Here is a 19982-nt window from a genome sequence, read left to right as displayed (position 1 = left end):
TGTATTTACAAATTTAAAGGTGCCTAAATTTTAGGTTTTAACCAAAAAATTATTTTAGTCCCAACTATTGAAGAATGATTGAGTTAGTTCAAAACTTAAATTTGGGGTTAAATTTGCCCAAATTTTAGTTTTTAACCCAAAACTTATTTTAGGCCCAACTTTGGAGCAAGATTGAGTTAGTTTAAAACTTAAACTTTAGGTTTTAACCCAATGATTGGAGATGGTCTTCGCTACTATCGTGTGATTCAAGCGTGTTATAAAGTGAACACAAAACGTGCTATGTGGAATATCTTGTGATTCAAGTGCGTTAGGAATCAAACTCAAAATGTTCTATGTAAAATAAGGGCTTGAAATTTATTTTCAACCACTAAGTCACCCGTGACGATTCATATCATGTGTAAGATAATTCGACATTATAGTGCTAAATTATTGGTATAAGACAAAGATAGGTTGATGCCAATTAACAAAAAAAGTCAAATTATTTATAATTTAAAATTTGTTTTAGTAATGCCCAATGGAAAGAGATCCTTTCCAGATCATTTCCTCTAAAGTTCAAAGATTAAGTGATCCAGGCCTTTAAGATTTGATCAAACGGAAAAAAAATTATTATAAGTTTTAAATTTTTTTACCAATTTTTTTATTTTTAACCGTTGAATCAAAATTTTAAAGCTCAGATCATTTGATTTTTAGGTTTTAAAGGAAAAGATATGAAGAAGATATCTTTTCATGCCCTAGGATTAACACCATATAATTACTTTAGTGGAGTTTTTAAATTTGTGAAGCCGAAAATAATAATTAATTAAAAAATCTGCACACTCAAAGAGGAAAGAAAAAAGAAAGAGCGAAAGGAAGGGTTTTCGGTGCCGAGAGAGAGAGTTTGGATTTTTATCTTCATCTTCTTCCTCCTTGCGTTCTGTTTGGCAGCAGCGGCGGAAACTCAGAGAGAGAGAGAGAGACGAACAGCTGTAAATCCAATACGTCGCCGTTTCGGCAGTCTCAGATCTAATAAGGGTTTTCTCACAGAAGGGGAGAGAGAGAGAGAGAGAATGAGCGGGAGAGGCGGCGGAGGCGTGGCCAGCAATGGTAAGGGCAATACTGGGATTTCCGGCATACCTGCGGGGTCTCGGAAGATGGTGCAGAGCTTGAAGGAGATTGTGAATAACTGCACTGAGCAGGAGATCTACGCTATGCTTAAAGACTGTAACATGGACCCTAACGAAGCCGTCAATCGCCTCCTCGCCCAAGGTCCACCCCCTATCCCTCTCTCTCTCTCCTCACTTTCTCTCTCTAAAATCTTCTCTCTTTTCAAATTTATTTGTCCAATTTTTTATTTTGAATTTGAAGTTTCGGGTTTTTTCTGTTTTAGGGCAAATAAAAAAGTTAGTATTGGACTGAGGCATAGCTGTAGTATTTGTGACAGTCCAGTGGATTTTCTGGATTATAAAAGGAAAAATATTTATTGGGTTGAAGGAAATTGTTCATTTGTTTTATCAAGTTTTGTGCTTTCCCTACTATTTGGTCTTTCAATTTTCGAAAAATATATATGTCATGCTTTGCTGGGCTGTTTCCCCCTCTTGGGTTTTGTTTATTTAGTTATTTTCTGGGTTCCCATCTTTCTCACTCGCAGTCGTTCACTCATCTTGTTTGAAAAATCATACTTTGGAAGAAATGAAATCAATGAGTTTTTTAAAGAGTTTTATTGTTTAAAACATTAATTATGTCCTTGAAGCATGCTGCTTGTGATGCTTGCTCCGTAAAATCGCAGTTGAAATTTGAAATATGATCTCTTTTCTGTAATTTTTGGTTTCGTAGGTTGAGTATGTTTAGGTCTTGGTGCTTATATGAATGTGATTTGGTTTATATATATGTTTTTTGTTGAAACTGCTTATGATGTAAAGCTTATAACTTGTGTAGATCCTTTTCATGAAGTGAAGAGCAAACGAGAAAAGAAAAAAGAGGTGCGTGCGTGTCATTTGCATAATTTCAAGTTCATGTTTTGTCATTTACCTCCCATCCTTGCTCTCTTCATGGTTTATGTTCTGAAAATATTTTATGTTATCCTATCCTTTCTAACGTAACACACACGCACACACACTCATATTCTTCTTCAGAGTAAGGAGCCGACAGATTCCAGGTCTCGTGGGGCGAGTAACGCTTCAAGTTATGGTGCTAGAGGTGGTGACCGTTATTCTGCACGTGGCGGATCAAACCACTTTAGCTCTAATGGTATGTGGCGGACTGATGCAATTAAAGTTGGATAATACTGTGTTTACATGGTTTGAAAATTTCTACATAACGTTGATAAACTTAGTCTCACCTATCTGTTTCTTTTCCCCCCTCAGATTCTGGTTTTTCGCATGGTAAGTCTGCATACAAGAAGGAAAATGGGACACATGCTTATCCAGGTTCTGCGTCTGGCATGGCAGGAAATCACACAGGTCGACGACCCACATCCTACAGGTTATAACTATAAAACCTCAAGCTGATACAGTTATTTCTCTCTTTTCTTTCTCTGATTTAGAAGCATATAATGCAACTAAATAATATAATTATTAATTTTGAGAAAATTGCTAACCCTCATCTGTTTATTCATGTTCTTTGGCTTTTTTAAACTTGTATTTGAATTTTTCAAAGAAAGCTTTTATCTGTTGAGTGTCTTGTCGCACTTAAACTTTCACTGTTACAGGTCACTTCATTTCTAACAACCGTCTGTTTAATATATTAATGCTCTTGTGGACATACTTCAATTGTAAAAGACGTAAGGAACACAATTAGGCCTTTTTTATGTCTCGAGTCTTGACATGTAAATTGCAGAGGAAGTTCTCTCATCTTCATATCTTTGTGAAAACATGCTCTACATTAATCATACGTGGTTTATATGCATGTCTGTTTGTCTGTAGCAGCTTTACTCTAGCTGGTCATTTTTTTTATTACTTCGATAGCCGTTGGGGTGGTATAGATTGCGATTCATGTTAAAAACATGGGGATGATGCATACTCGATGTGTTGCTCATCTATTTGTAAATCTGTTGCAGCGATTCTGTGGGGAGTGAAAATAAAATGCCAACATTGAGCACAGATGATGGAATATCGTCATTCTCACAGCCTTCTTCAGGATATCAGTCTGCATGGGGAGGGGTTCCAGGTCAAGTATCCATGGCCGACATTGTTAAAATGGGCAGGCCGCAAGCCAAGGCTACCACCATGCCAAACCCCCATAATCATAGTGGTAATCATCATGATGGGGTGCCTCCTGCAGCATCATTGCATCACAATTTGCATTCACCGCAAGATCATGTTCCAAAGTTGTCAGCGACCCATGATGAGTGGCCCTTGATTGATCCACCATCTGTTAGCATGTCCTCTGTTCTTGGGGCACCCGCAAACTCTGAGCTGTATGCTGATTCATCTAACGTGCCCGTCGATAGAGCTAATCAACATATAAGATCCCAGATAGATGAGGTTGAGGTGGAAGAAGATGATTCTGTTGAGGCACTTCCAAGCCAGAATGAGCCTACTTCTGTATCTGGTAGACATTTACAAGAAGATAATTCCGGAGGTGCATCTAATTTTGATAATAGCTTGTATGAAGACATAAATTCCTACCAACCACAGCGGCATGCTTTCGAGGAGAATGAAGGTAACCAGATGGCTTTTTTTTTGGGTTTGTCCTGCAATATCTTCTTCCTCTGTTTTTTCCGACCTATATTTTTCTCAAAGTTCCACTATATATTTCAATACGAACATTGCTTAAAGATATGGAAATATTGTGACGAAGGTTTATGATAATCTGCAAAGAGTATTTTAAGGGGTTGTTTGTAACTGAAAACTCAGTTGCAACTTGTGCTTTGAAGTTAGTATCTTGAATCAGGGAAGAAAAGCTTAATACTCTAATTTGGTGGATTTTGACCTGAACAGTTTTTTGCTTTTCCATAAATTCTAACTAATTTTTTCTCTGGATAGCGAAGTTGCTAATTTAAACTTTAATAAATTCCAGAATGCTGAATGCTGTTTTTTAAGAAATTGTCTACCCTTTCTTTCCCCAGCTGAAGAAGATGTGTCATCAGTGGCTGCAAACTTGCAGCAACTTAATTTACAAAACGATGATAGGGGAGCAGCTCCTGAAGAAGAAAAACCTCCTGTGGTCATTCCTAATCACCTTCAGCTTCATACTCCAGATGTCTTGAACTTGAGCTTTGGAAGTTTCCGATCTGGCCCAGATCCTGCTCTTCCTAGCTCCGATTCATTTGCATCGGAGCCACAAAAAAGAAACTTTGAAGAGACATCTGGGGCCGTAGATGTTTCTGCAATTGCACACTCAGATGCAAGGTATGACCTGGTGATAGTAATTCCCTTGATTTTATTGTTGGTTGTGTAGCACCATCTTAAGATTTTTTTTTTTTCCCTGCAGAAATCCCGAGTATTATGGAGATGAGCATCTCATGAATGCCTCGGACGAAAGTCTAGTTCATAGAACTGTAGCCAGTGCGGGAGATTATGAATCTCCTTCAGTTTCACAAGCAGAGATCTTGAAACAAGAAACCCATGAACCTGATCAGGGGAATCAATATGTGTTCTCTTCTGCACCTGGATTTGCATATGAGAATTCCCAACAATTGGATGCGGCATTTTCTCACCAACATACAAGCTCGCAGATGCAGAATATGGCTCCTTTTTCGAATGTGATGGTTAGGCAGTGAACTATGTTTTTTCTATTTGTTGTGTTAATTGTTTTGAGGTAATATTGCAGTCTCCACATAATAATTGATTCTGGTTTGAGCAATATATTGCCAGTTGGTTGGATGCCAACATCATTGGACCTGGAGATCTTACATGTTTAGAGCCTTTAGATCGACTGCATTGGAGTCTTTAGATTCACATCATTATATACATCACATGTAATGCTAGTGCTGGATGTGTTGTATGTTTTTTTTAATTACCAAGTGTTGCGAGTGTGTTTTGTCTGTATGTTCACATTGTTGTATACATTACATAAGCATTGGAAAATTAAAACTGGGAAGACAAAAGGGGCATGAGATGAAGCTTAGCCTTTAGTATCATCATACTTTAGATCATTCGGTTCTGTTGGTGTGTTTGTTTGTCTTAGAGTGACGTGGTTGCATTTTGCAAATCCTGTTTGTTACTGTTAGTTGAATCTCATTTCTCATATTTTCTTTAAAGCAGGCATATACAAATTCATTGCCCAGCACTCTGTTAGCTTCGAGTGCTCAAGCTGCAAGGGAGGATTTTCCATACTCACCGTTCCCCATGACCCAATCTATGCCCACAAAGTATGGCAATGCGGCTTCTTCTATCAGCGGTCCCACCATCTCCATGGCAGAGGTTCCTTCCTTTCTATTGTATATTAAGCTTATCAATTATTCTTTTAGTTGATGGTTTGACTGGCATAAAAATACTAGAACATTTTTACAACTTACACTGTGGGTGTCCGTTTCTTATGCTTGCAAAGAAAAAGAGTTACATGCAGATGTTCACCCATTCTTGTTGACCGAGATTCATGCTTAAATCCAAGAAACTTAATGTAACATAGTCAAACTAGTTTAAGTTGGCTGAAATTTGCATTGTATTCATTCTATTCTATAGAGGCCATGGATTATTTGTGAACTTGGTTGTCTTGTGCTAACTCATCATCATTCTGCTAAAGTTATATCCTTGGTTTCTTAAGGAAAAGATTCACTACTTATCCGTTCTAATTACATATTTATTGTCAGCCTGCACATTTTCTTTGGTTTGACTCTGATGGAATTACTTTAAGCATTTACCATCTTATGATTGCAACTTATATGTGAGTTAGTTGCCTCTGTTTTCTGTATTTCGTGTGTATGTTCCAATGCTGTGGAAATCATCTTCTTGAAATTGTTTGTTATGTACAACAAGTCCAGATAACGAAATTGTTCTTGTTCGAGGTTTTTTTGGTCAACTTATTTCTCTATTGCTCTGATCAAATCCGGACACATTAGAGATCTCAAATTTTCTTCCAATTGTTTTATTGTGGATACACAGGCATTGAGAGCAGGTGGTATTTCTGCACCTCAGCCTACTCCACAGGGCCTGCCTGGTGCTAATGTTGCTACTGGACCAGCTCTTCCACAACACCTTGCAGTGCACCCTTATTCTCAACCTACTCTTCCGCTAGGGCATTTTTCAAACATGATCGGTTATCCTTTCCTGCCTCAGAGCTACACATATATGCCATCAGCTTTCCAGCAACAATTTGCTGGTAACAGCACATATCATCAGTCTCTGGCTGCAGTTCTCCCACAGTATAAAAATAGCGTCTCTGTTAGCAGTTTGCCTCAGTCTGCTAATATTCCGCCTGGCTATGGGTTCAGTAGTTCAACCAGCATTCCTGGTGGAAACTTTCCTTTGAATCCACCTTCGGCACCTACAGGAACAACGATGGGCTATGACGATGTCGTAAACTCTCAGTACAAGGACAATAGCCATTTGATCTCACTTCAGCAGGTAATTTGTTATCTTGGGAAAAAAACTCATGAAAAGTGCTTATCCTTTCGTTCGTTTAACAGTATATTCTTTTTTCTTTGTCAGCAGCAAAATGATAACTCGGGCATGTGGGTTCATGGACCTGGTTCCCGAGCAATGTCTGCTGTTCCAGCCAGCAACTATTACAGCTTTCAGGGGCAGAATCAACAGCACGCAGGGTTCCGGCAAGCTCAGCAACCACCGCCTTCACAGCAGTATGCTGGAACTCTCGGTTACCCCAACTTTTATCACTCTCAAACCGGGATGTCCCTAGAACACCAGCAGCAGCAAAGTTCGAGGGACGCGTCCCTGGGCAGCTCACAAGGCGGCCAACCCTCGAAGCAGTCGCAACAGCAGCTATGGCAGAACAGCTACTAATTCTCAGTCATCTCCCTCCCTCTCCTCAAGTTTTTTTTCGGGGTCTTGTAGTGAGTTTGAAAGTGGCCAATCAGAGGCGTTTACTGCGGTTGGAATAATCGTCATCATGTATCATTATTTGGTCATAAGAGGAAGAGACCTTGGCTTGGCTGCTGCCCTGTCCCTGTCCCTGTGCCTGTGCCTGTGCCTGTGCCACGAGAGAGATTGTATTTCTAGATATTGTTTTCTTGCTCACCATGTTTAACCTGTTACCTTAGGTAAAAACAAGTGTGCTAATTTGGATTAGTGGATATTTTACTACGCTCCTTTTCGTTTCTTTTTTCTCTCTTCTGTTTTCTTGTTCAGTTGTGTTGTTTGTTTGTCCCGTAGTAGAGAAAAGATGGGTTTCCTCCCAATGAAATTTATGCATTTCTTAGCTAAAATACAAATTAGAGAGTAAATCACAATGCGCAGAAAACACTTGCGGGTTTACCAACTAGTTCTTGATTTAGTAATATTACATTTGATCAAACGGGAGAAGAACTTTTTGTGTTCAACTAGTTAATCAGATGAACTGTCGAACTCATTGACTATAGAGAGAGACCTTACTTCTTGATCTAATAAAATTTTCTTTGGTCAAACGGGAGAATAATTTATTTTCAACGGTTGAATCAGATGGACTGTCGAATTCACCGACTAAAGAGCGAGACCTGTGTGACCTACGTATAGAGCTTGTTTCTTAAGAAGTGGGACAAAATTGTCGGACAATCCACTTATTATCTTTACGAAAGAGGAATTCAAACTCAAATGAATTGAGGAACTTCCTACAACTTAAAAGTTCCAAGCTTTAAGCTCTCTCTCAGTAAAAAGAATGGAAATTAAATTGAACTTCACCCTGCCACGTTGCTAAGTAATTAAGATCATCTCCAACCGATCCGGCCAAAGGGTCATAGGGCTAAAAATAGCTTGGAATGACACGAAAACCATCTCGAACTGAGCTAGGCCAAAGGGCTTGTGGACCCCATCGGGCCCAAATCAGTGGGTTGGCCCTTTCCAGCTAGCCATTAGCACCAGAATGTCAAACTTGACATTTTGCCAGCCCTCTAGCTCCAGAATGTCAAGCTTGACATTTTGCCAGCACTCTAGCTCAGCCCATTTGAATGCCAATGCCTACCTAGCGTCAACATGACGCCAGTTAGCAACAACTAGTTAACGTTATGCTGCCGTCAGGTTAGTGTTGGAATTTGAATTTTTTTTGGACGAATTTAAAATTTTTTTCCTATAAATACCTACATCATTCCTACAACATTGAAAACTGAAGATAAGAAGTGCCACGTAGATAAGAATCTTATCTAAAATTTGCACAACCAATTACATCTCGACATGTGGCACTCGAAATCCTATCAGAAAAATTATTAAGATTACATAAAGATAAGAAATATGGAAAATTATTCACGTTAGCGACACATGCCATTCGAAATTCTATCCAAAAAATTATTGAGATTATATAAAGATAAGAAATCCGGAGGCTTATTCATTTGGCGACAAATGACACTCAAAATATGTTCGAAAACCTTATTTTAATATGGTAGTTTAATTTAATTAAAATAATGAATTATGTTTGGCCTATGATCATTTAGCCCCCTCGGTTGGAGATAATTTCTTGTCAAAGTGCTATGTTTCGCCTATGGATCTTTGGTCCCCTCTGCAGGAGATAATATAAAATATGGCCAAACACTATTTATTAAAATATAATTTCTTACAGCACTATATAGGGCTAAAATGAGCCATTTGGCCCTCCTTCCATTTAAGATGGCCTAAGCTTCTCCCTCTCTTAATTTATTGTCGCGCAAGCACTTCTTTTTTCTTCATTACGTACTTTTCTTCTAACTTTTCACATGCTTTTGCTTTTCATGGTTGTTCTCTTGTTTCTTTAGATAAACTTTAGCATTTGTTATTTGCTTGTTGGTTGGTTCTTCTATTTTACTTTGCTTATAGGAGGTGAAATGTTGAGACTGGAGGTTCCAATGTGTCACTTTGTGATTCTTAGTAAACTTAGAGTACGTTTGTTGCACTAGATTATCTCAGATCGGACTATCTTCAAAAATTAAGCTGAACTGACTTAGCATGAACTAAGTAATATAAAAAGATAAGAACATTTAGTGCAATGTTGGACTAAATTATTTTTAAGATCCAAATATATTTTTTGTCATTTTTAAATTCTCTCTCCCCACCCTCTCTCCCCCTTTCATTTTCTTTTTTTTTTTTCCTCTACTTTTCCCTGTTTTTTCCCGTTCTTTTCTTTTCTAGAGGCTTCTGTTAGCACTGTTCTAAAAATCCCCGCCTAGGCGCTAGGCCCCAGCCCACCGCCCCGATTAATGCCTAGGCCCCAGCTCACCGCCTAGACCACCTAGGCACCCGCCTAGCCCGCCTAGGCATCCGCCTAGACCCGCCGAGGTTGCAACTCACTTAGACAGAAAATACATAACTTTCATTTTGCATTTTGTTTTTTTCCAATAAATTGTAAGAGACTTGTTGCATACTTGAGTGAACAAACATTATATCCTTATTTCACATGTTTTCATTATGTTCCAATACTTCATGATATATATGCATTCTATTTTGTAGTTTATGATGAAATTATATATATTTCAAGTAGAAGTAGACACTTATTTACATGAAATATGATAGATTTACTTAAATCCGTCTAGATCGCCTAGGCGCTAGGCCCCAGCCCGCCGCCCAACTAGCGCCTAGCGACTTTTAGAACCTGTCTGTTAGTAAGCGTCTCTTATTTTCTTTTCTTTTTCTCTTCCTTTTCGAATTCGGGAACTGGGCACAAACCGATGCACCCCAACCAGCACCTGCCAATCGGTCCATGAAGGAAGGTGCAGAAGATTTGTGGAACAAAAAGGACGGGTCGATTGTTGAACCGCCTCCGTCGGTTCGACTGTACGGACGGAGGGACGAGATAGATTGCGGTGCCGCCGCTGGACTTGAGGAAACTGATATCAAAAGGTCGTGATTTGGCAGGATGGCTCTGTCTGTCCAATATCCAAATCGACATTGAACCATCTTAGCAGAAGTAGAAGCAGTCTAATTTCACAATCAATGCTCGGGCGCATATCTCGCTGCCTCTGGTAGATTAATGGGTGCCGCTCAGTTCGCATAAGAGGTTGAAGAGAGGAAGAGGAAGACGAAGGTGTTGAACTTGCAGACGAGGCATGTGTGCAAACGACGCAGGTCTTGGAGACGGGATTAGGAATCCCATACCTTTCGGGGGTGTACCTAAGACGAGCTAGCGAAGCACTGAGTTGGAACTAGTCCAATCTTCTCGCACCAAACACGGACTAGTAGTTTTAGCTAATCCAATCCAGTCCATTGAAACTTGATAGGGATTTTTATCGCCAGCAAAAAGTTGGAATAAAAACACACTTGTAGAAGGTAATTATAGTATAATCGACCATAACAATTGAATAAATAATTTGTATCAAACCAAATCTTAATTAATTACTTAAAATAAAATTTTGGAAAAATGTGATTTTGTTATTTCAAATAATAAGAACGAATTTAATAGAAAATAATTAAATAAACTGACAAAATAAAATAAACTAAAAGAAACGGTTTTTGAAAATTAAATTGTAAAAGCCTAGGTTTTGCCGTCATCTTAAAAATATTAGGTAGTTCTTTTAATTACTTATGAATTACACATACATATTTTGAAGGTTAGTTTTTTCCTAATATATGCCTACTTGGACCCCCAACATAGAGCGTATATCAAACATGCAATCTGTGGTTTTCAGATCAAATCTAAACATACATGACTTATAAAGCTTTTGAAACATTTTGAAAAACCATACAACTCTTAAAACATAGTATTCATCTTAATTGAACTTGCACATATTAACCATAATAAGCCTTCGTCAATTTTAGGGACCGATCTCTGACCAAAATTGCATCAAATTACTTTTATAAAGATCCTAATGGTAGCTAAGTATTAAGACAATTTGACAGTATAAACCAGTGATTAATAATTCAAACTTGCATGCATAATATCATAAGTAAATTGAAAAGAAACTACATATTCTTGCTAAGGCTTGTGGCCTCGCCCTAGCAAATGAAACTAGTTACAAACAATTATAAAATAAAATATTATTAAAAATATAGATAGAAAATACCTTGAAAATAAACTTGAATCCAAAAGCTTTCTAAAGTAGTGAGTTCTTTCTTCTCCTTTTTCCCTTCTCTGTCTCCTCCCAAAAAACCCTAATGGCTAAAAAGTCTTATTTATACTACTACATAATTAAAATCCTTACTAACAAAGGTCTTCTAAAAACTAGGAAACATAATTGAATAAGATAACTAGGAAATACATTTCTATTCTAACTTTGAGAAATCTGCCCAGCCACGTTTTTGGATTTCTAAAGGCTCCAAAACAGGTCCAAAACTACTTGAATTAAAGCTTGAGATGTCTCGAACATAATTGTAGTAGATCTCGAACCTAAAAGACATAATCTTGGATGCCAAAAAGCCCAAATAAGCCTAAAATGTCACTTTAATAGCACTGCACGTTGCTCATTTATTTCATCGCCATAAATAAATCATTTGGTAGAAAAATCTAAAACTTTGACACGATCATGTTAACAGACTCACAAATATTCTCCAATTAGAATAACTCGAAAATTCATTTATTTGAATACTTTTTGATCTAGAGGTTTTCGAATGTCCTATGTTAGAAATACATAACAAAGTATCAAAGTTCACACAAAATAACCAATAAATTAATACTAAGATGAAGTTAAAATATATAGTATAATATCTACTCATCAAATACCCCCAAACTTAACTTTTTGCTTCTCCTCAAGCAAAACAAAACTAGAAACAAAAATAAAAACTAACAAACTAGAAACTTAACAAAAACTTGACTAAGACAATTTTCACTTTTAAGTTGTAAGCCATAGAAAACGTTAAAAATCATAACATCTTTTCAAAAGTTCCAACTAATCACACTACAAAGTCCAAGCCATTCAGAATCAATTAGATAATAATTTATGAATTTCCTATGGTGTAAAGTTAACTAACAAATTTAAAGGGACTTGACTAAAACCCTTACTTCTCATATTTTTTATTTAATACTTCACACATAATAACTTGATATATATTTTTTTCTTTTTTCGCTTTTATTTTATTTATTTTTTCTTTCTTTCTAGTAACAGCAGTGATCGTGCAATGCCAGTTCTCTTAAGCTTTCGAACCAACCTATGTAGTGAGCTTTAAGTCAATGACTCCCAAACCATAAAGGCTTTAGGACACCCACGTTTGTTTGACAGGATTAGCAAGACTTGGACTGGACTAGACTATAGTCCTGTGTTTGGTGTGCAACCGGATTAGCTTTAATGGGCTTAGGTGGGACTCGCTCGGATTACACGCCTCCTTACGAGTTCTTAACGAAGAACCCCAATTTTGGGCGGACTCGTAAGCTCGGAGAGAAAACCGCGAGGATCCCCAACGTCCTGCTCGTCCTCATCTCTGCGATGATCCCCAACGTCCCTCGTCCTGCTCGTCGCTCGTCGTCGACCTTGCCCTGCTTCCTCGTCGTCCTCCTCCTCACCCTCATCTCTGCGTCTTCTCGCCCTCATCTGGTCGGAGACAGTCTGGTAAGCTTCAAATCTTCGATTGATTTCGTCGAATTGAGATTAGAATTTAGGGTTTTCATATTTTTAGTTCAAATTGAGATTAGAATTTGGGGTTTTCGTATTTCAACTTTTCTGGTAAACTTCAAAATCAATTTTTAGGTCAAATTGAGATTAGAATCTGTGTGTGTAATCTCTGTGTGTGTCTGTGTGTGTGTGCGTGTGTGTGTATACTATGTGTGTGTGTACTCTGGTTTGTCTGTGTGTGTGTGTATACTCTCTGTGTGCGTGTAATCTCTGTTTGTGTATACTCTGTGTGTGTGTGTGTGTAATCTATGTGTGTGTAAGTGTAATATGTGTGTGTATGTAATCTGTGTGTGTATACTCTGTGTGTGTGTGTGTGTGTGTGTAATCTCTGTGTGTGTGTGTGTGTATGTATGCAGTGTGTGTGTGTGTGTGTATGTATGCAGTGTGTGTGTGTGTGTATGTATGCAGTGTGTGTGTGTGTATGTATGTATGTATGTATGCAGGGTGTGTGTGAGTGTATGTCCGTGTGTGAGAGTGTGTATGTCTGTGTGAGTATGTGTGTGAGTGTGTATGCAGTGTGTGTGTGTGTATGTATGCAGGGTGTGTGTGTATGTATGTCAGTGTGTGAGAGTGTGTATGTCCGTGTGAGTGCAGTGTGTGCAGCTGACCAGTGTGTGTGTGTGTGTGTGTATGTATGCCGTGTGTGTGTGTGTATGTATGCAGTGTGTGTGTGTGTGTGTGTATGTATGCAGTGTGTGTGTGTGTGTGTGTGTATGTATGCAGTGTGTGTGTGTGTGTATGTATGCAGTGTGTGGGTGTGTGTATGTATGCAGTGTGTGTGTGTGTATGTATGCAGTGTGTGTGTGTGTGTGTATGTATGCAGTGTGTGTGTGTGTATGTATGTATGTATGCAGTGTGTGTGTATGTATGTATGCAGTGTGTGTGTGTATGCAGTGTGTGTGTGTGTGTATGTATGTTGTGTGTGTGTGTGTGTGTATGTATGCAGTGTGTGTGTGTGTGTGTGTGTGTGTGTATGTATGCAGTGTGTGTGTGTGTGTGTGTATGTATGCAGTGTGTGTGTGTGTGTGTATGTATGCAGTGTGTGTGTGTGTATGCAGTGTGAGTGTGTGTGTGTGTATGTATGTATGCAGTGTGTGTGTGTGTGTGTATGTATGTATGCAGGGTGTGTGTGAGTGTATGTCCGTGTGTGAGAGTGTGTATGTCCGGGTGTGTGTGTTAGTGTGAGTGTGAGTGTGAGTATGTATGTGTATTTTGCACATTTGTCCATGAGTGTGTGTGTGTACTTGGTTTATAACCATGATATTACAATGCAAGGTATTAAATATCGGTAATATCGGAAATATCGGTAGTCCGAAAATACGGAAATATCGATGGAAATATCGGTAAAATATCGATATCGATAAAAATTACATGGAAACCACGGAAATTGTAAGAAAAACTTGGAAATTTTTATTGAAACTTTGCAGGATGTTTATTTAGTCAATTATCTATTAGTTTATAAAAAAAAATTGGAAGGAAATGCATTGCATGATGGATTTAACTGATTTAAGTTGATTATACAGCGAGCTGGCAAACACTGTGACTGTAGAAAATATGTAGTAATTAATGAAAACAAGATTAAACACACCATAATCATTTATGTATAATGAATTAGTACAATATTTTACACTTTATTCGTCCTATAAATTATTTTCATGTTTTTTTTTTACATTACACGCCACGCCACCACACACACACACACAGATAAATTTTTTCACACGCCACCACACATGCACACAGAGTTCGAGAGAACCCACACCACACACGCACACCGAGAGCTCTCAGTCAATCCCTCTCTCTTCTCCTTTCAGTCTTCTTGAATCTCGATCCTTCTCTCTTCTTCTCCGAGAGCTCTCCTCTCAGTCAGTCCCTCTCTGCTTCTTCCTGGAAATGGAAACATGCGAAAGACCAAGGTGACAAGCCCATCTGCTTCTTCCTAAATCCCACTATTTTCCAAATCAAACCCCCTTTTTAGATCCCATTCTTCCTCCCCCGGGCATTCGAATCCCCCATCTCCCCCCCCACAATCTCTTCTCCGTTGCGCCCCCCCCACACTTCGAATCTTCAGATCCCCCCCCACCCTTCGAATCTTCAGATCTCTCCCCCCAACCCTTCGAATCTTCAATCGTCGCGGATCTCCCCCCCTCAACCCTTCAACCATTCAATCGCCGCAGCCCCTGTAAATGGAAAAACGAAGGGCCTCATCATCAGCATCGTCTTTCTCCCTCTCATTCTCATATATACAATTGTTCACGGCAAATTTCATATATACAATTGTTCATCTCGTCTTGTTTTTCATTTTCATACCTAGATCGGAGTCTAGGGTCTTGTTTTACAGTCGGCCGGAGCTTCTACAGCTCCGGCGTTCTTCTCCGAGCGGTCAGCCACCGATATTATCCCGAAAACCAGTTGGATATAGAAAAAAAAATCGGTACTCCTCAAAACCGATAATATCGGCGATATATCGCCGATATTATCGGCATTTCGGACCATGTTACAATGTGAATGTTTTGTATTGTGTGGGGTTGATGCTGAATTGCAATTTTTTGTGGTTGTTGGTTGCAGAGAAGAGGAGCATAAACGGAAGGCTAAGGCTAAGGCTACTGCATTATAGGTGTCCTTTAATTTCCCTCTTCACATGCAATGCCTAGCAATGATAGCAATCCTCATACTAGTGTTCTTAGACACATGTTTATAGATGTATAAGAGTAGAACATTTTGAATATGATGCCTCGGGTTAATGATAACTTTTTTTTTTTCAACGCCACCTGTATATTTGTTGCCTCGGGTTAATGATAACTTTTTTTTTTCCAACACCACCCGTATATTTGATGCCTCGGATTGTGACTTCGCTAGTTACTTTGATCTAGTTCATTTCGTATCATAATCACTTCATTTCCATCACCCTTAATAACAGTAAATATTACATATATAATGTCCTTAATTTGTTTTTTGTTTTTGTTTTGTTTGGATAGATATGGATCGAAGGAAGCTTTTATTGATCTTATTGTTAGAGATGTCTTATTTGGAGACAATTTGCATTTGTACGATTCTTGTGTTGATGATGCTACGTGGCAAACAGAGACATGTTGAACGACCCACATTGACTAACCGTTCACTTATTAGACGAGAGATTAGTTTGTGTTATCTGAATGGTATAATAGGGAATACTGATACTGAATGTGTCAACGAATTGAGAATGGATAGAAGGACTTTTGGCATATTATGTGACTTACTTCGTCAAGATGGGAGGGTAAAAACTGATGGTTTGGTGTCTGTAGAGGAGCAGGTGTGTATGACTTTACAAATATTAGCACATCATACTAAGAATCGTAGTGTTGGCGGTAGATTTTATAGGTCGGGAGAGACTATAAGTAGGTATTTCAATAGCGTATTGCAAGGAATTTTGCGATTACAAGGTATCCTACTAAAAGTCCCTCAGCCTGTGCCTATTGATTCTACAGATCCTAGGTGGCAATGTTTTAAGATATGATGAGAATTGTTTTTCATTTTCCCTAAGCTTTAACTCTTCATTCCCTTTGTATAAATTAACAAAAACTTTTTTTTTTTTTTTTTTTTTTTAAGAATTGCTTGGGAGCATTGGATGGAACACACATTGATGTGCATGTACCTGAAATTGACAAACCAAGATACCGAACAAGAAAGGGTCGAGTCGCAACTAATGTGTTAGGTGTGTGTTCAGGAGATATGCAGTTCATATATGTGTTTCCGGGGTGGGAGGGTTCCGCATCAGACTCTAGAGTGCTACATGATGCAATTACTAGGCCTAATGGTTTTAAGGTACCAGCGGGTAAGACTATTACTTAGTCTCAACTTTGTAAGTTAGGTCTAGTTCTGTTTGTCAACTACAAAACACTAATAAGGTCTGTTTTTTTTTCTTCATTAGGTTATTATTACCTTGTAGATGGTGGTTATACAAATGGTGAAGGATTCCTTGCACCCTATAGAGGAATACCTTATCATTTATCTGAATGGGAGGGACGAACACCTTCTAATAAGGAAGAATATTTTAACATGAAGCATTCTAAGGCAAGGAATGTAATTGAACGCTGTTTTGGCTTGCTAAAAGGAAGGTGGTCGATACTAAGGAGTCCATCTTTCTATTCGATAAGGACACAAGGTCGAATAATTACCGCTTATTGCCTACTACACAATCTTATTAGGCAAGAGATGTCTGTAGATCCAATGGAAAATTTGCCAATAATAGAAGATGGACAAAATACAGAAGAAGGTGAATATGTTGGTAGTGTTCAAACATCTGACCAGTGGACTGCAAAGAGGAATGATATGGCTCAGGAAATGTATAACGAGTGGAGAGCAATTAGGAACCAGCAACCGAACTAGCTATATGTGTTAATGATAACATTTTATTTTAGTATTCCTTTTTATCATGCATTTGTTAGATATTAGCACAATGATTGGATGGTATGCAAATTAATTGGATATTATGCAAGTTGATTGGATATTATGCAAATTGATTATTTGTATGGTATTTTCCTTCATTAAAATATTTTTTGTTTAGGTATGGATAACGAAAATATTTTGAATGCTACTCAAGAGCCAAAAGGAAGAAGGCGTAAATGGGAAGCATTTGAGGAAGAAGTATTACTAGGAGTTCTTGAGGATTTTGTTGCTCGGAAGCAACGGTGTGACACCGGTGCTTTCAAACAAGGTACTTTGGTTGAAATAGCAAAAGCTGTCAACGTTTTATGTCCTCATTCAAATATAAAGGCAAATCCACATATTGAGTCCAAGTTGAAGAAATGGAAAAAAACATATAGTATGGTCGTTGACATGATAAACACAAGTGGATTTGCATGGAATGATGTCAAAAAGTGCGTTGAAGTTGACAGTGATGACTCATGGCAAACTTATGTGCAGGTTCATATCCTATTTTATTTATACATTAGTTATATTATTGCTGCTATATTTGTTACGCATGCTAAATTTTAGTTTTGCTATGTTGATATAATCTTAGAGAAATAAAGAAGCCGATGGATGGAGAAGCAAACATTTTCCACTGTTTGATAGATTTGCATATATATTTGGAAAAGATCGGGCTACGGGTAATGTAGCCGAAACCCCTGCTCAAATGGTGGAGGAACAAAGTCATGATCATGTTGGTGAAAGTGATATTGGAGGTGAAAATTTTGTTTCTTCAATGAACCAACAAAGCCAACAAAGCACCCCATCTGAAAATAGCTAAAGAAAGAGGAAAAGAGCTGTGGTAAGTTCAAGTGATGGAACCGAGGCAATTATCAGTGGACTGAAAGATTTTTATGTTGAAAGTGGGAAGAGGATGCAAATGGTAACTGAAGCTTTAGTTCAAGGTACTGCAGATCATACTGACATAGCTAATGAACTTGAAGCAATGGGTCTCTCTCCTATGGATCAAATTGATGCATTGTCTCTTATTTTGGATAAACCAAAAAATGTGGGAGTGTTCAGGGCAATCAAACCGGAACTCAAGAAAGTGTTCGTCCAAAGGCTTTTAAGCGACAACGCAAGCGGATGAGGATTTTGGCTAATGTTAACATGGATGTATTTTATTAATGTTAACATGGATGTATTTTATTAATCATACAATCTTATGTTATGGCTTATAACTTAGCTTTGCACTAGTATTTTGGCTTATGTTAACTAGCCATTTTGTAAATTATGGAGATCTATTTTGGCTAATGTTAACTAATGTTAACTAGGATTTTCTAAATTATGGAGATCTTCTTATGTACTTGTATTTGTTGAAGTTGCATGTATTGGGCACTATTATTTTTCTTATGTTGGGTGATAGAGTTTAAACCAAGCTACATTTGCAAATTAAACCCAATTCTATTAGCAGGTAATAGAAACAAAACAATTGTCAATTTTTTTTAAGATTCATAATATACATGGCAAAAATATGCTCCAATTAACCCATATCATGAGATTTGTAGCATTACTCTATTACACAATGGCAAAAATTTGTAGTCCTAGTCTAAGCAAACACAAATCTGGTGAACAGTACTGTTTTTCTTATCCTGCTTCTTAGTCCGACATTACACCAAACGCTTCACTAAGTTAGTCCAGCTTAGTCCAGTCTAAGCCAGTCCAGCTTAGTCCCGGCAGCTAGTCCAGTCCGAAACAGTCTGGCGCAACAAACGCACCCTTAAGGACTTACTAACTCGAGTTGAAAAGGCTACGAAACCTTACACATTGTCCAATGCCAAGACTCTACCGTTAGACGCAAGAATCATTGCTGATTAGGCATGACTGTCCCGATTACTAAGTAAAGCCTTGGGTGGAACAATTATTACTTTATTTATCACATATACTAAACTTTACAAAAATTAAAATACACTTGGACTAAAAGTAAGGGTTTCAATTTCACTTCCCCACAAACCATGTTAGGGTGAATGTGCAAATTTTCAAATATAACTCATGAATTAGTTTCTAAACAACGATAAATAGAAAAGACTCCCAATTAGGGGTGGTTCGGTATGGGTTCCCATACCGAAACCCTTGTCCCGATTCCCAAACCGAAATTTTCGGGAATCCCAATTTCAATACCGATCCCAAACCAAATTTTCAGGAATCCCAATTTTCGGGAATCCCGAAATAGTTTCAGGATTTCGGGACAAATCGGGAATCCCAAAATGGTTTTGGGCTTTTGGGCTTTTGGACTAAAATTTGACATATTATGCTTTTGGGCTAAAATTCAACATTTTATATTGAAAAATTGACATATAGGCAGACTCAATCTGCCAATTTGTTTATACTAATCTGTGCACACAAATCTGCCAATCAAATGGCAAGGCCCAGTTAGTCTCTGCCTATTTGTTTCTGCCTATTCAAAAGCAATCTGCCAATCTGAAACGTTAATATGTGCTTGAGTAAACTTAGGGCTGGAAAAAAATCCCAAAAATCCCAAACCGAACCGAAAAATTCCCGAAACCAAACCGAAAAAATCCCAAACCGAAATTCCCGAAAATTTCGGTATCCAATACCAAATCGATCCCGAAATTTCGGTACGGGAATCGATCTCAAGTTTTTGGGATTTCGGTATTCCCAAACCGAACCGAAAAAAAAAAAAAATATATATATATATATTATTTAATTTCTAAATATATAGGAGCACATCTTTAAGGGGAACATCATCTACCTACAATAGTGAAAATTGAAATACTGAAGGAGCATTGGAAATCGATGATGGACCGTATACAAGAAGGAGCCCTAAGATAGATAGTGGAAATCGATGATGGACCGTATATTCAGAATTTTTAAATCACAGAAGATTGATAGATGGATACATAGATGCAGAGTAAACACGGGAGATTGATAGATGGATACATGGATAGATTATAAGTTACAATTTGCTTGAGAAAACTTTACATCTATCTATAAT

General features: G+C 38.0%; 1 protein-coding gene and 1 long non-coding RNA gene across 6 annotated transcripts; both read left to right on the top strand.

The window, feature by feature from the left end:
* The first annotated feature begins 672 nt into the window (after positions 1–672).
* LOC103427870 (uncharacterized) lies at positions 673–7197 on the top strand. 5 transcript variants are annotated; one of them, XM_008365954.4, is made up of 10 exons: positions 673–1245; positions 1915–1958; positions 2112–2226; positions 2343–2460; positions 3035–3639; positions 4046–4328; positions 4411–4687; positions 5184–5342; positions 6024–6485; positions 6573–7197. In XM_008365954.4, the coding sequence occupies exons 1-10, from the start codon at positions 1047–1049 to the stop codon at positions 6879–6881; spliced, it is 2571 nt and encodes an 856-aa protein (XP_008364176.2). In that variant the 5' UTR covers positions 673–1046; the 3' UTR covers positions 6882–7197. The 5 variants fall into 5 exon arrangements, with proteins under 5 accessions (XP_008364176.2, XP_008364174.2, XP_008364175.2 ...); XM_008365952.4 differs by having other exon boundaries at positions 727–1245; positions 6570–7197; XM_008365953.4 differs by having other exon boundaries at positions 766–1245; positions 5181–5342.
* Positions 7198–16918: 9721 nt separating this feature from the next.
* Positions 16919–18332, top strand: LOC139195799 (uncharacterized). The gene is made up of 2 exons (XR_011580832.1): positions 16919–17482; positions 17580–18332. It is a non-coding gene; the product is annotated as an uncharacterized lncRNA (long non-coding RNA).
* The last annotated feature ends 1650 nt before the right edge of the window (positions 18333–19982 follow it).

Source organism: Malus domestica, chromosome 05, assembly GCF_042453785.1.
Source record: "Malus domestica chromosome 05, GDT2T_hap1".
Classification (NCBI taxonomy): domain Eukaryota; kingdom Viridiplantae; phylum Streptophyta; class Magnoliopsida; order Rosales; family Rosaceae; genus Malus; species Malus domestica.
Note: the sequence above shows the minus strand (reverse complement) of the source record. Positions and strands in the feature narration are given on the sequence as shown.